We start from the raw sequence: 17,157 nt of genomic DNA on the forward strand, positions 1-17,157 counted from the left end.
ATAATTATGTTGTTATATATTATATAATAATGAACACCGATATTATATATATATAAAATATTATTTCCCAACCCCAAAACTATATATATGAGTTCAGCCACAAAAATTATTTCCTTGTAATCTACCCTTGCTGGTATGCTATGCGCTTCCCTGAGGTATGAGCATCTAGTGAGTGGCAGAAAAGTTCAATAAGTAAATTAGTCACCACTGTTTATAAATCAACACTCTGTAATGTCGTTAAGGCTCTGTTGATATTGAAAAAAATGATGTCTATTTGTATGACATTCCTTTAAGCATTTTTTAATAAATCTAGGATCTACATGATTCTAGGAATATTCACAGTTTCATCAAACCTGATATCTTACTATTTTTCAATTTAAGCAAGAAAACTAAACCATTTTGATGAATTTTATTAACTATAGGACCATATAGAAGTCTACCTCATTATATTGTTGTAATTTGGGTATAGAAAATTCACTTTTAATATTTTTATTGTTTGTTGTTAACACAATGAGCAAATGCCACCATGTAAGGAATAAGTGTAAGTAGTTCCAGATCCCATCACCTCCTTGGGAGCAAAGGAAAAGATCAGCATATGACAATCACATTCACTGAGCAAATATCCCACTGTGCAATCAAATAAGATAGGCATCCCCAAAAGAACAGTGCTAAATATGTAAAGATAGAAATTTTACGAAACAATAATGCGTAGCACAACCAGAAAAAGCAAACAAGAAATATGGATAAAACGAAATTCCCAGGAAACCAGCTTCATACACTTGCCTTTGTCTGCTCAGATCTCCCTACTTTTTTTACATTCTAATTATTAACAAATACTCTATTTAAAAATGCTAACATGCTGTTTTGGGGTTTTTTATTTTTATTTTTTCATTTTTTTCCCTTAAAGAGGAGATACCAGCATTCTGCTATAATTGACCTCCAGAAACCTTGTACTATAACATATCAAATACTTCTATAAATTGGAATATTGCTGGTTGCCAGTGGCTCACACTTGTAACTTTAGCTGCTCAGGAAGCTAAGATTTCAGGCTCAAGGTTCAAAGCTAGCTCTGAATGTCCTTGAGACTCTTATCTCCCATTAATCACCAAAAGCCCTGGGAGTGGATCTGCAGCTCCACTGGTAAGTGCAGGTCTTGAGCAAAACCTTAAGTACAGTGCTCAGGCTCTGAATTCAAGCACTGTGACCACCCACACACACACATACACACACAGAGGCATATGCACATACACACAAATTTGGAATATCACTGAAGCCTTTAAATGCTATAAGGTGACAAGACAACACAGTATTTATCAGCTCATCACAGATCATACATAGTTATAACCTATTATACACCCACAGATTGACCACTGTTTCCATTTTCCCCCTTCATAAGGGAAATGTTAAGAGACAAGAGAGGCTGGAGAATGATTTCTGGTTCATGTATCTTGTATCTTTCTTGTATCATTGTCCAGGTTGCATAAAGTCTTATTTTTCTTTCTTGTCTTGCTCTTGGCTCATGTGGGCTACAATCCAAAGACCATTTCTCACAATTTGTTAAAGCGATTCACAATTTCAAATTGCAATATGAGCGATTCAGGGAATGTTTTCTGAAAATAATTTATGTTTCTCCATTTTTTTCTGCTAAGTATTTGAAAGCAGTTAAGTACTGCTGCAGGAAGAATTAATTCTCCTAATCCCACAGACTCATATCTCCCTTGCAGGACTCTTTCATTGTAGCAATTGCAAGATCTTCAGTCTTGTACAAGCTTCTATGTTGGAGAAAACACTTCCAGTTAGGGGACTTAGCAGATAGGGTTTAAGTGACTACAGAAATTGAGACAATTATTTGGATAAATCAAATTAGATCCTCCAACTCAATCTATTTGAGTATAACAGTTGTTAAATATTTTTAAGAACCTATTTCAATCCTGGTATTGTGCCAGATGCTGAGAATAATGGTGAATGAAATCAAGTAAAGTCTTTTTCGTCATGGATAATAGCCCACGGGTAATCATAGTCAACACTAGTCACTGCTTATTATGTACTAAACGTTTTCATGATTCATGGAGTTTGCAAGTATTTGCAAAACTAGTAGGGGATATCTATTAGTACAAACAAAAAAAACCATAATAAGACAAAATCATTTTTTAAAAGTCAACATTTTCCTGCTTTTTCCCAGTAAATCTGCTCTAGTTTGAAACTAGGTAAGGCTGGATGCAAATAATAGGCCACTACATTATGATTCCATAGTCAAATCTGAATTCTTTTTTTAATTATTAATAAGTATTTAATTGTGAAAATAACATACAGAGGGGTTACAATCACATGAGCAAGCTAATGAGTACATTTCTTATCAAGCATTGTTTGTTTCCCCTTACCATCCCTGCCCTCCCATCCCACCCCCCCACCAAGTTGTAAAGTTCGTTTTTCGACGACATAACAAATCTGCATTCTTTGGAGGAATTTACTTCTTTTTGAAGAAGCTTCTTTATAGTTTCTTAGTTAGCTTAGAGGAAAGCAAAACAAGTCCTGACTCTCCAGAGTTCACCCTCTTCCTCACTGATCCCTGCATCTGCCTCCAGAGAGACAGAAATCATAAAAACACAAAGGTGGGGCAACATGAGCAAAGAACTGACTGGACTTTGCTTTGTAAATTTTAATAGAATGAACGGTAACTGGATTACTTCTTTGCCTTTTCTGTAAATACTTAATAGTCCTTACTCAGAGTAAGTGATAATGGCAAAAAAAAAAAAAAAAAAGCTCAAGTGATGTATGCATTCTATCATTAAATGGAGACAACCAGAAGAAATAACCTTGTAAAGAGGATCACAATAGGATGCATATTAAAAAATTCAGAAAGTGGCACTGTGGCTCAAGTGGTAGAGCACTAGCCTCAAGCTGAAGAGCTCAGGGCCAGCACCCAGGCCCAGAGTTCAAGGCCCATGACAGACAAAAAAAAAAATTCACATTATGGCATAATCTAATGTAAATCCAAAGTAGGCATTTACATTATTACAATATGCTAGTGTTGTACAAGATATTCCATTCACTCCTTTAATAGGTACTTGAGAAGATACCATTTGAAGGGCTGTACATTGACATATTCATTCAGAAATACATCATATCAACACTACTGAGAGTCTATAAATTCATACAAGAAATAAAAGGATGAGAATGAGTAGAGGGTGGGACCAAAGTTGACCCAGATTACTGTCTTGAGTGACCAGATCAGGATGTATGCAGTAGGTACAGTGCAGTATATATCTAGAAAGAGGAGGAAATAAAGCTCATTCAAGAAGTATTAGGTTTTAGTTGTTGTTGTTGCTGTTGTTTTGTGTGTGTGTGTGTGTGTGTGTGTGTGTTTGTGTGTGTGTGTGTGTGTGTGTAAGGGGGGGGAGGAGAAAGAGTTTGAGCTTCATTTTCTTTTCCATTTTGAAACAACGTTGTTTTGTCTGATGCTTCGGTTGAAGCACAATGCTCCCTGGAGTTTAGCAGTGTTATAACCCTTGTCTGGTTATTTCTATTTCATAAGCCCAATTAGGAAGGTAAAATGAGTGTGTGTGGGATTTCTGACATCCTAGCAGCTCCTAACTACTCCTAAGGATTCTTTTCCTATTAAGTTAATTATTGTTGTTATGATTACTTTTTGTCTATTTAGTACAATTATGTGTTTGTGTTTACTTACTGGCCTCCACCCTTGACACCACTAAATAGGAAGAGAAAAGGTGCATTTATATCATGACTTAGCAGATTTTACGAGTAAGCATACATAATGTTATTGAAAGCTATTGAAAAAACATGATTTAATTTCAAAATCAAATAAAAACAAAGAATGTGGAGAAATTAAATGGTGTCTTGTTCCTGAATGAACACAGGCTTCTGTTACTTCTTTGCAACCATCTCCTTAAAGCTTAATTTTACCAAAATGTTTTCCAAAACAGCTGCATAAAATATTCAAATAATTTACTTCTATCTTCCTGCTTCTTGTAATTTCAGAAAACTGTGTGTGGTGAGATGAGTTTTGGCTACAGAAATTACTCTAAGATGACATAATCAAATGTATGCAGGAAGAATTTATGCTTTTTCTGATATTTCCATGTCACTATGTGTTGTTGAAGGATGTATATTCCTTACTGTTTCATCTCCTCTCACCATCTTTTGGGCCCTTGAGCCTCACACTTCACTGGAGTTGGAAGGCAACAAGAAGGCATGAGCTTCTTACAAAGAAGGCTCAGAGAAGCAGACTGACATGAGTTCAATAATCAGCACAATGTTGGACAAATGCTCGATAAGGATCTGCTGGATGAATGGATATGCGGTCTGCCTGGCTATTATAAATGCTCCACGTTGGTAATGTGAAGCTAATTGGCTGAGCATTATAAATTAAAATGGAAGAATGACCAGTTCTTTGCTCTTTCAAAGTCAATAAACTTTTTAAGAAGTTCTTGTAGAAGTATACATGTCTTGTTTATTTATAATATTCTTCTCAATAAATATTTTAGTAATGGTATAAAAGAATTAATACCCTCTAGCATCTTATCTTGTTTTGAGAGACAAAAGATAAATTTGAGAAAGAATAGCAGGTAGCAAATTTTAAGGTAAGTTTAGGATAGTACATACTTCTACTACATAAGATACTTCAGAGGCAAGACCTTATTTATGATACAAGCAATCTAAATAGAACAACTCCAAGGCGAAATAATACAAGGACTCTACAATGGCCTAATAATCCTAAGAGTTATTGCTTCTTATTTGGTTTTTCAAATTGTCCTGTATTTAATTTTATCATACCTGTAATCTTAGATAGTCTGGAGGTTGAGATATGAGGATTGTGGTTTGAAATCTGCCCAGGCAGCTCACGAATCCATTGTAAGAGTCTCATGGACTCTTATCTCCAATTACCCATCAAAAAGCAGCCAGAAGTGGTTCAAGCGTTAGTGTGCTATTCTTGAGCACAAAATTCAGGGACAAAGCCCAGGCCCTGAGTTCAACACCAGGTTAAACATAAACATACACAAACATACACACACATACATACACACACACACAAAACCAACTAGCATGTTTCTATCATTCCTTTTATAATTTGTTTCTTATACTTTGACTCTACAAAGCTAAGGAAAAAATAGGAAATTGATTATGCAGGAATATTTCCATACATATATAAATAAATGTAATTTCCAGGTTTTAAAGTGGATGTCATCTAGCTCCTCTAGGCTCAACAACACAGGGGAAGCTACACCCTCTGCCATATTCCAGTGTCCATTTAACCCCCAAATTCTTGTCGCCATCTTCCTTCCTCAGGGAGAAGCTACACAGCAACAATAGCAGAGCTCCAAGATAAAATAGTTAAAGTAACATTTAAGGCATATGTGACTACTATGACAAAGTATAATACTTTGATATAGGGCAATTTTATTTGGATTAAAAGTTGGCATACTTAGTTGTAACAACAGAGAGAAAACCATCTTATTTATGTACATGTTTGACCTCTTAAGTGAAAATCACTAGGTTAAAATAGATAAGTTATACTCTTAAAGATGTCAAAAAAGAGAAGAAAAGGTAAACGAAGCTATATGTCACCCAGATTTTACTTGGTATAAATACTTTGTATCTAGCAGAAATCAGAGGAAAGCCACTAATGAAAGCCTTCTCCAAGTAAAACTAAAGAGAAAGATTCAAACATAAATATAAGAAAGTAAGTCAAGCTTATTAAAAATTCATATAAGGTTGACATTTTCATGCTTTGAAAAAATAATATTCTGCACTGACTGGTTCAATAAATCATGTTTAAAAATAGAATTGAGAGTTATTTTTTTAGCTCATACATCCTTTCATAAGTTACATGTGTCAGTTTGATCCTAACAACTTTCCATCCTTATATTCTAAAAACACATTCAGATTGTTAGGGTTAGAGCTTCAAATGTCTCACTTTTACATTCCAGCCATAGTCATAGTCCTATACCAAATATTTGTGGACCTCCATGGAGACATACAACCAGGAAAGTGCAAAAGGTCTGGAACCCATGCTGTTCAGAAATGTTGGCAGAAACACATTTTTAAAATTTCTTAGTTGAAGACCACATTTACCCAGAAAAGATGAGTGCTCAGCCAAATAAGCCTTGCCACCCCTTACTGAGAACCCGTTACTGACTTTGCTGGGATTTTAAGTCATGCTGAACCTTACCTAAAATGTATCCCAGGCAATACAGCATCCCTCACAGTCCAGTTTTGTCCCATTTGCAATAATGCAGAAGGGACCAATCCTTTTAAGTCCTCACTGGAAAGATCTCCCATACATACACATTGGAGCTAAGGGCCTCTCACTACAGAAAGACAGTACTTACCTCTGTTCTCCATCCAACCACCTCAATCCTGCCATTCAGATTTAATTGTAGCTCTCGCCTTCTCTCTACATAATACTATATGCATCCCAACTAATCAATACACACTCTTATATTACATATTCTTTACGAACTGTGTTTAGTTGAAAAGTGAATGGGAGATTAATGACAAAGGAAATTACTTTGGGAGACATGATAAATCCTCACCTTCTAAAAAGCACTTTAAAGCCAGTGCTGTAGCCCTATGTCTGTAACCCTAGCAATTAGAAGTCTGTGATATAAGAATCACAGTTCAAAGCCAGCCCAGGCAGAAAAGGCTCATGAGACCCTTGTCTCAAATTAACCACAAAAAAAACCTGGAAGTGGAATCATGGTTCAAGTAATAAAGCATTAGCTTTGAGTGATGAAACTAAAGGACAGTGGCCAGGCCCTGAGTTCACACCTCAGTACCAGCACACACACACACACACACACACACACACACACACACACACATGCTTTAAATAACTGTCCATTGCTGCCTTCTAAATCCTTCTGTGTTGGCTTCCACATATGGAAAAGTAATAAAAGTAGAGACTGAGGAAAAATTTCAGGAAGATGAGTCGATGGTAGTAAGCCATTTTACTTCCTCTTTAATTGATTATTTTAGTCTAAACTTTAAAACTTCCATAACTAAAAGCATCATAATTATCAGGGAATTTATTTCTTCACCCAGAGTTCTGGTAGAGCAGGAGAGGAAGCATTTGTTATGCTGTGAGATCTGTCTGGGACAGCTCACCTCTGTGAGCCACATCTGCCCTTTCTCCTACTCTCTTTTAATTAACATTTGGAACAGAGCAGTGGAGTTTTTAGATAACAGAGCTGGGAAGAGTGCCCTGGAAAAACGGTATGCGTCGTGTCAATCTTCAACCTTGCCAAGGAGGATGCAATAGAGTGTTTAGTTGTGTGGATTTTTTTTCTTTATAATTTTCATGGAAAATCAGCTTTAGTCAACATATACTTGAAAGAAATGTGACCTTCAGATAGATAGTGTGTGTGTTTCTGAATGAGAATAACACATACTAAAGCATCTTGAGAGAATATAAATGAACCTCAAAGGAAGAAAAGCATCCCAAAGGAAGAATTTAAATCCGCGAAAAGAGCTGTCACATGCATTTTCTGCTGCTTACCTTTTCTGCTGACTGGGCAGTGCCAAAAAAGATGGGGATGAAGGCTAACCAAATGATGCAGGTGGTGTACATGGTAAATCCGATCGGTTTGGCTTCGTTGAAAGTCTCGGGGACGCCTCTCGTTTTGATGGCGTAAACAGTACAGGTGACCATCAAGAGGATACTGTATCCGAGTGAACAAATGAGCGAGAGGTCTGAAATGTCACACTTGAGCACTCCCCTGGCGTTCTCTGGGTCGAGTGTCCGCTGCTCCCCATAATCGATGATGGTGTGGGGGGGATCCACCAGGAACCACACGAAGACCCCCAGGAGCTGTATGGAGATGAGGCTGAAGGTGATCACCAGCTGGGAGGCCGGACTAATGAACTTGGGCGCGGTGACAGATTTCTTCCCCTGCTCGAATATTCGGTGGATGCGGTTTGTTTTGGTCAGAAGCGCAGCATAGCTAAAACACATGCCAAGGCCTAGGAAGATCCTTCGGAAGGAACAGATGACTGTGTCGGGCGCGGCGATCATTAAGAAGGTGATGGAGTAACAGAGGAAGATGCCCGTGAGGAGGACATAACTCAGTTCCCGCCCCGAGGCCCGCACGATGGGCGTGTCATTGTAGCGGACGAAGGTCACAATCACAAAGGTGGTGGCGACGATGCCCAAGATGGCAACGAACACGGGCACCACGGCCCAGGGAGAATGCCACTCCAGCTTGATGATAGGGATGCGCTGGCAGCCCGTGCGGTTGACGTTTGGTCTCTGATCCAAAGGGCAGAGTTCGCACGAGAGCTCATCCACCTGGTAGTTGTAACCTTCACAGCGTTCACAGTGCCAGCAGCAAGAGACCCCTTTCACGGTCTTCTTCCTCTCCCCGGGCTTACACGGCAGGCTGCAGACAGAAGCTGGGTGTGTGTGTTCTCTATTAGCCCACTGCATATCTTCTACCTGTGGGCAGAGAAAAAAAAAAAGGAAAATTAATGAGCCTTCCATTTTTCTTCCATTTATAATATCCTAATCCCAGCCATAGGTTCGTCATAAATCACTGGGTGCTGACAGTACAAATAGAGTTGACCGTAATAAGAGTCCAGTTTTCTTTTCCTGATATTGACTTTATGAAAGTGTTAAGTGATTGGATCCAATAAATCATTCACACCATCAACTTGATCGGTGTCATTAGTTTCCATTTACCTCTTCACTGCAGGCTGATCTGACATTCGGCAAAGAGATTTATTGGTATAAATAGTTTTAACGAGAACTTTTTAAAATATTTTAAAAAAAACACAAAGATAAGAGACTCCATAGAGGGATGTTTCAGGGCTAATCATAATCCTTGAATCTTTGAAATACTGGAATAGGATATGAATCTATAGAAAAGATGCTCTACGCCTTTCTGCCTTATTGGGAGAAATTCATTCTATCACACTGCATCATTTGAAAGAGAATGATACATAACGTCATTTTACGTCTGACTTACTCCTGTGTTTTTGGAGATAGCAATTTTCTGTTTTACCCACCTCCCACCCTCCTTTAAGTCTACACATTTTTCCCAATGTGCATCCCCACATTGTGAAGAAGCATGTGCTGAATAAGATAGCATAATGGTAATCCTCTCCATTGGGGGGAAAATGTAGTAGTCCTATATTGAAGGATTTAAGTGATGTAAGCCATAAAATTTATACAAAGGAAGAAAGACCCCTACTTGCTTAGCAGTCACCTTAATGGCCTTTAAGTTTCACCTTACCAATCACAGAACATAGCTACTGAAACAATGTATTTTGAAGGTGATAGTTCCAATCTATATTTGATTTTTTCATCTTATTAGATATAGAATAAATTTAGCAAATACATGTGTTAAATTTAAACCCCTGTACAACTATTTAATGGTAAAATTATAAAGTTCATAAGGAAAACAAAGCCTAGGAAGGGAATGATCTGCTGACTGGTATGAACAGTTCCTGACATAGAATTTGTTCTCAATAGATATTTGCAGAATGTATAAAGAAAAGTAGGAGAAGACTTGAAGAATCAAGGGTAGGCTATGTTAGAAGTCCTGAGATTTGGAAATATGTAGTAATTCAAAGAGGCACAGAAAAGGAAGATTCTATATCTCACTGTGGAGATATTTTTAAATGTTTTTATTTTTGAGGAGGGAAAAATAAAACATTTCACCAAGACCAGGCTTCTTACCAGTACTTAAGTAGACTTAAATATTCTATATGTTAGGCAGTCTCTAAGACAGCCTCCAATAACCTCTCCGCCAGGAAGCTATGCACACATGGTCCCATCCCTCTTTAAATAGATCTGACCTACACAAACAATAGGCTAGGTCATAAAACATATTCTTGCTTCTGCTTTGCTCCTCTTGTACCATTCATTCCAGGGAAAAATTCTCAAAGAGTTCTGTGGAATACCAGTCACAAGCTACAACTTGCCAGGTATCCAAGAAATAGACAGGAATGTAATTGTATGACATCTGCCAAGCTTTTGGATGATCAAAGCCTAGACTGACATCTTGACTCAGGTCAGAAGAGCCTCTGAGCCAGAACAGCCTAGCCATGTTGCTTCCGAATTTCTCAATTATAGAATAGATATGGGATAATAAATCTTTTTGTTTAAACTTATAACCTAGGTTATTTTTATGCAGCAAATGGAAAACAAAAATACTCTGAGTAGGCTTGTCCAATCTATGGCCATCATTATTCTAACACTAACATGACAATCTATTGAGAAGCCACACTCACTTATCTAAAAAAATGTCTGATTCATAGTTTCATCAATGTCCCTTCAACACTTCTAATGTTGTCTTCCTTTAGCAACAGATGATTGTCATTTTATTATGGATAGTTCTCCCTTGTGAGTCTCCCTTGAATGGTTGAGGATAGCACACTGCAGCTCCCAAGCTAATCTGCACAAGTTGGACTTCTTAGTTTTTAATTTCAAACATCCTCCCTTTATATAGGAGATGCTACTTTGGGTATTATATAATCATATAAGACTATTAGATTTATCCTGTCTACTCACTACAAAAGAAAACCAATCTATTATAATTCTATTAATTTACTATTAACTATTAATGAATTAAAGAGTTTTTTATCTGCTTATGGGATAAAGAAAGAAAAATGTTAAATTAAGAGTACATCTTTCAAAAATGCTGAAAAAGGGGACTGTTCTGTCAAGTGGCTAAAATATTGATTTTATACCATAATAGACTCAGAAGATTAAAAAATGCTCTTTGAAGGTTCCATTTCAAAGGCAATTATTGCAAAATCAAACTTTCACATTTTATTTGTAGTGCTTCTATGGGTTTATAATATTATAATCTATTCTCCCCCAAAACAGCAAAAAAATTACAAAAATGTTAAACTTCAGGATTGACAGAAATATTGAAGATTATCTTCTCTAGTCACATTTTTGATGTTTTAATTCCGAATATAGTTTATTTTCCAAAGTTAAATATGATTTGTTAGCCAATAAGCATATCTATACTGAGTAAATCTCATTATATAGGCTAAGTATTAACATAAGCAAAATATGAAATTATCTTTGTTAAGTTTTCTATACATCAAATCAATGGCCAAATGGTTTCCATAAAGGAGAAATGAACTATGAAGATTATGGAAAACATGCTTTTTGTAGTTCTGAATTTTCTTTAAATAAAATTCATTTAGTTAATGGAGGTGCTATTTCAATATGATGGAAAATCATGTATGTTTTAGTAAACTTGCTAAATATATATACTCCCTTTCACCAAGAAATCTTTCAATGTATAGCTAAAATATGGATTTCTATCATACTTAAAAGTCTCCAGCCACCTGAAAGAAAAACATACATGTGTGAATGAGAATCTTATCAATGCATTAATATTTGCATCTAATAGGTTATGTTAAACAATGATAATATGCCCCCAATTTTGTACAGATTTAGTCCAATCCCTATCAAAATCCAAGATGTCTCTTGGTAATCTAATTATATAATGAAAAGGAATGATTTTATTCTTCCTTTTTTCCCTGTCTTTGCATTCCCTTAAAGGGATGTGAGTTTATTTGTAGATGAGGAAAAAGGACGAGTTGGTTGGATACATCTTTATGGCCATCACCAAATTCTGTGGCTATTGCTTTTCAGGCACCAGAAAGCAATTCTTGAAGAGGAAAATTCTTGAAGACAAGATCAGCACTCTAACCACCAAATGTCACAATAGTGCTAAGGGGCTGTGTATTGTGTCTCCCCATTTTTATGTGGAAGAACTGTTGTCAGTACCTCAGATATTGGCTATATTCAAAGACAATATTTCAAATGATTAAGTCTCTTTAGTCATTTGACTAGAGTTATAAGAAGAGTAATTATAAGAAGAGTAAATCAGAATGTAGACATGTGCAAAGAGAAAATCATCTCAAGACTCAAGAGGAAAAACAATCCATCATCCACAAGTCAAGGGGAAAATAAAGCTTCAGGAAAAAAAACAAAAACAAAGAAAAACAACTCCACTGACACTTTGATTTTGAATTTCTAGATATCTGAACTGTGAGAAAACAAATAACTGCTGTTTAAACACCTCAGACTATGACACTATGTTTTGGAACCCAATAAAACTAGCACAGACTCTAAATGGTAGACCCTTTATGCTCATCTCTTAATAACGAAGGCTCACAGTAGGAACTGCATATACTGTTTCTTGTCTCAGAATCACTCTGAATGTGACAAACAGATAAAGATAATAAAGAAATCATAAGTGATGTAATAAGTAGGCAAAGGATACTAGGGAAATCAAGTTAGGATATGTCAGCATTGACACCTGGGTGCAAAAGGAGTTTCTCGGGGGTGAGGGTTGCTTTGGAAGATATATAGGAACTAAGAAAGGCAGAGAAATGCATCCTATCCCATGAATAAAGATACAGAGTAATCACTAAAAGTGGCCTGGCATGATTAGACTATAGTATGCATGAATACAAGAACGCAGAGGGAGCCCATGGACACATTGTGAGAAGCTCCATAAGAAGCACCATGTTTTCAGACTGTTCTCAAGGTTAAAGAGAGTGACTGAAGAGTTTTAAAAATACAAAGAAGGATATTATTCGTTAGTATTGATGTAGTCACTATGGTAACAAAATAGGAAGAAGAGTAAAGTAGAAGTTATACTAAGAATTAAAGAACTATATGACCTGTGTCCCTAGCCCTGTTTTACATTGAGGTAAAAACAAGTACCCTGAAAATACTACAGGAAGGAATAGGGGAAACACTAGGGCTCTTGGCACAGGTTGAACCATTCTTAATAAAGACCCAGAAAATAAATAAATAAATAAATAAATAAATAAATAAATAGGACAACTATAGCCATAATGTTACACAAAGCAGGAGCCTGTGAATTTTGTGAGTGATGGTGATGAAAAAGTAGATAGACTTAAGGCATGTTAAGTGAGGACAAGAAAGGAAGTGAAAGCTGACATCTAGATTTCTGACATGTCATTTATTCTAACACTACACTGACTGCCACTTCTCATGTTTGACCAGTCACTAAGCTACATAGCCTTGTCTGTCTCCCAGGATATGGATGGCTTGTCCATTACTTTTAAACATTCCTAGTTCTACTTTCTATTGTAATTATGTATTTGCTTGCTATTTTGTATTTAAGAAAGTGTTCATTAAAATTTTAGGTTCTATCCTAAATGCATATTCTTGCTACTTAGAGATTATAGTTTACTTGGTCTGGGAAAGGACACTAACCTACAATTTTCATAAGACATACGCCTTCCTCCAGTGATTAGTACACAGTGATTATGAGACACATTTTGGTAAGCTCTAGTTTAAAGTTCATTTTTCTCAGGGGAGTAAAAGCCAGGTCCAATTTTCTACCATCGCATTCTGGAGTCTAGCGTGGTAACTGAGATGTAATAAAATCAGTAAATATCAATTGAATAAATGAAAAAAACAAGTGAATGAAAAGTGGCATCCTTTACTGGAAAGGCTGCTACCATATAATAATAGGGTTTGTTTTGTTGTCTTTTGGTGGTTTTTTGTTGTTGGTTGGTTGATTGGTCATGGGGCTGTCCCTGAGCTTTTACACTCAAGGCCAGAGATAAAAATGTCAAAGGCATAACCATATGCAAGGCAATTAAATCCATGAATACTTATCAATGAGTTACCATCCACAGAACTGATAGAAAATACAAAGGAAACAACACAAGTAGAAGCTTGGACAGAGAAGAATTTAAGAAGCAGACTAAGAAGATTTGGTGAAGAAAACCCAAAAACATAGCTTGACAGACTCTAAGAATCAAATAGTACCATGCAAAGACAATCCAGCTTTCTAAGACAAAGGTTTAAACGTTTCTGGTTCTCTTCTGGAGACAAAATTTCACTTTTCTATGGTTTTCCTTCCAGCACTCCCACCAAACAAGTAGAAATGTTCCTATCTCCAGTAAATTCTTTTACTGTAACTCTTTAGCATTATTTCGTAGCTATATGATGATGTGCTTATTTTCACATCAGTCAGAAAATATATTGATCTCAGGGACAAAATATTTTAGTTTTACCTTCTATTATGTCATCAAGGTAGGATTCAATAGGAATTCTGTGCTTTTACAAGTATATAGAATGACTGATAAATAGAATATGCACTAGTTGGGTGATAGTAGCTCAAGCCTGTAATCCTAGCTACTCAGGAAGCTGAGATCTGAGGATCTCAGCTCCAATCCACCCAGAGCAGATAAGTCCATGAGACTCTTGTCTCCAATTAAATACCAAAAGGTAGAAGTGGAGCCTTGGCTCAAGTGGTAGAGCATTAACTTTGAGCAAAAACAAATATCTCAGGGACAATGCTCAGTCACTAAGTTCAAGCACCAGCACCAGCACAAAAAGATAAAAATAAACAAACAAAAAAGAAGATGTGGTAAGCCAACCAACAAGTTTGACTTTATAATTGTTAGTTGATGTTTTGAGTGTCTCGGCTTAGGCTGTAGGTGGACGTGAATACTAAACTTTTTTCCCTAAATCTGTGTGTTTTCTACATTATTTTATCCACAGTTTCGTAACAATTAATCAGAAGGAAACTAAACACTCTGACACATATCTTAATGGAATGTTAAAAGATATAAAAAGTCAAACCATTGAAAGTGTTTTGTGAATAGAAAATGTAAAATATGTAGAACTCTTACTATACCATTATTTAGAGTTGAAAGCAAGCATAAAAAGGAGGAATGCACTTCATATAATCAATTATAGCTTCTCTGTTGAAAAAAAATGTGAGCAGCAACAAGTAAAAAGTAACTGTCTTTGAAATCCACCCAGACCTACTTTGTTTAGCTATATCTTTGCACAATGTCAGCTCTTGATGCTGTTATCTGGGGATCCTCTGTACTCCGTGCTAGTTCTATGAAGAACTCTGAGTTTCACCTCTGAGCTTAAGGGTAAGGAAGTATTGGAAATGTGGTAGGGAATACATGATTTCAAGAAGAGTACAAGATGTTGGACCTGTTCTATTTTTTCCAAATGGTATAGAGCAGATCTTTGATAGTATTTAAGCCCTAAACAACACATTAAAATATGTATGAAGCTTGTGATATTTACCATAGTTTTTGTTTGTCTGTTGGTTTTGTTTTGTTGGTCTTGGGGCTTGGTTGCTGTCCCTGAGCTTTTTGACTCAAGGCCAGGGCTCTGGAGATAACACTCTCATGGACTTTCCTGCCTGGGTTGGCTTTGAACTAGGATCTTCAGATCTCAGCCTCCTGTGGAGTTAGGAATACAGGTATGAGCTACCTGGCTTGTCAGGTAGTTTTAAAACAGATAATCTTTTTCTTTATTTTTTCTTTTTCTGCTCGGTTGTAAGACCTGAACTCTGGGCCTGGGCGATGTCCCTCAGCTATTCAGATCAAGGCTAGCACACTACCACTTGAGCCACAGCTCCATTTCTGGCTTTTTCTGCTTATGTGGTACTGAGGAATCGAACCCAAGGCCTTATGCATACGAGGCAAGCAATTTACCACGGAGCCACCTTCTTAGACCCAATCTTCTTAATTGTAAAATTATGCTTGTTTTCATTGTAGGTGATTATTTTATATCAAAGCCATTGAAATTTGATTGTTACTATGTTCATAACTATTTTCATAGATAGGAAAAATAAAGAGTTCCAAATAATTCCTATCAATATTTTTTCTTGCAAGAATAATTCATTTCAATATTTACTATACAATGACTATTTAAACTTCTCAGGATGATTTAGTATATTAAGTTTTTAGTGACTTATTATTCAAAACCATTCATAGTGTTAACACTTTTGTACTTGAAATTTGTTAAGTCTTAATATATGAGTTAAATGCCATACATATATATAGTAACTATATTAAATACATGATACCAGTTATTTATAGTAATTATATTCAATTAATATAAAAGTTACCCTAGGACTATTACTTTCTAGTATCAATTTTGTAAAATTTCACAGTATTCCATCTAATTATTTATATTTCTTAGTTTTTCTGCACTAATTTGATTTATGCATGCAGAAACTAACAGTTATTATAAAAGATTTTCTGATATACTGAACATAATAGATATTTTATTCAGTGCAAAACACTTCTCCATTTTAATCTGACCTCATATGCCAGGCATTTAACTCAGCCTCCAGTGGATTACAGAATTTAAAGGTATTCAAAACATTAAGAGATAAACAAAGGGATTAGGATAAATATTTGACTAGCAAATAGCAATAATGAACCAACTAAACATAACTAATTATAGTAGCAGACACTATCTATTGAGGGTACAGTATAGGACTGAATTATTCTATGAAATTAGTATTAAATACTTAAAGTCAGGGGCCGGTGGCTCATGCCTATAATCCTAACTACTCAGGAGGCTGAGATCTGAAGATCAAGGTTCAAAGCCGGCCCAGGAAGGAAAGTCTGTGAGACTCTTACCTCCAATAAAACCACTAGAAAGCCGGAAGTGCTGCTGTGGCTCAAGTGATAAAGCGCTCACCTTGAGCTGAAGAGGGCAGGGACAGCGCCCAAGCCCAGAGTTCAAGCCCCAGGACCGACCATAAAAAAAAAAAAAACAAACTTAAAACAACGCTGTGAGTTAGGCATCTACTCCATGCCCCATTTTGTTTAAGATATCTCAAACCAATGTATAATACACATCCTATGACACAGCTATTTAATGAGAGTGAGCAGATTCGAGCCTAGAGAACCTGAAGCACAAATTTGGTCACATTTTATTGCCTTTCACAATGTTCCCAAGGTAGTATGTGATACACAGCAAACATAATAGATAAATAAACACATTTGAAAACTGACTGCATTCAGAGCATCCAGAAGAGGAGCAGAAGAGACAGCATAGTAGACATCAGTTGTTTAAAATAATAATGCAGTAACAAAGAGTGTGGCCTCAGATAGAAACAGGAGAACAATGAGTTACACCAGGAGGGTGAGTCACTGGGAATGGAAAAGGAAGAATAAGTCTGGAGAAAATCTAGAAAGAGTCATCAAACTTTATTCTCTATTTAAAGGGTTTTGGACTCTTGGGATGTGCTCTAGTTTGGATCTCAATAGTCTTTCAAAGGCCCATGTGAATATTTGGTCACCAACAGGATAGTGTTTGGGAGGTGGTGAACCCGTTCAGAGGCCAAGCTTAGTGGGAGGTCTCAAGGTCATTGG

General features: G+C 36.4%; 1 protein-coding gene across 4 annotated transcripts in view; it reads right to left on the reverse strand.

Annotated features, from left to right (window-relative positions):
* Grm8 (glutamate metabotropic receptor 8) overlaps positions 1 to 17,157 on the reverse strand; it is a 716,785-nt gene that overhangs the window by 71,562 nt on the left and 628,066 nt on the right. For all 4 annotated transcript variants that reach the window (XM_069996686.1, XM_069996685.1, XM_069996687.1 and 1 more), the window contains one exon: positions 7,517 to 8,452. In XM_069996686.1, the coding sequence (XP_069852787.1) occupies positions 7,517 to 8,452 (936 nt within the window). The remainder of the gene's footprint in view (positions 1 to 7,516; positions 8,453 to 17,157) is intronic.

This window comes from Dipodomys merriami, unplaced genomic scaffold (assembly GCF_024711535.1).
Source record: "Dipodomys merriami isolate MVZ:Mamm:240054 unplaced genomic scaffold, mDipMer1.0.p SCAF_5, whole genome shotgun sequence".
NCBI classification, from domain to species: Eukaryota; Metazoa; Chordata; class Mammalia; order Rodentia; family Heteromyidae; genus Dipodomys; species Dipodomys merriami.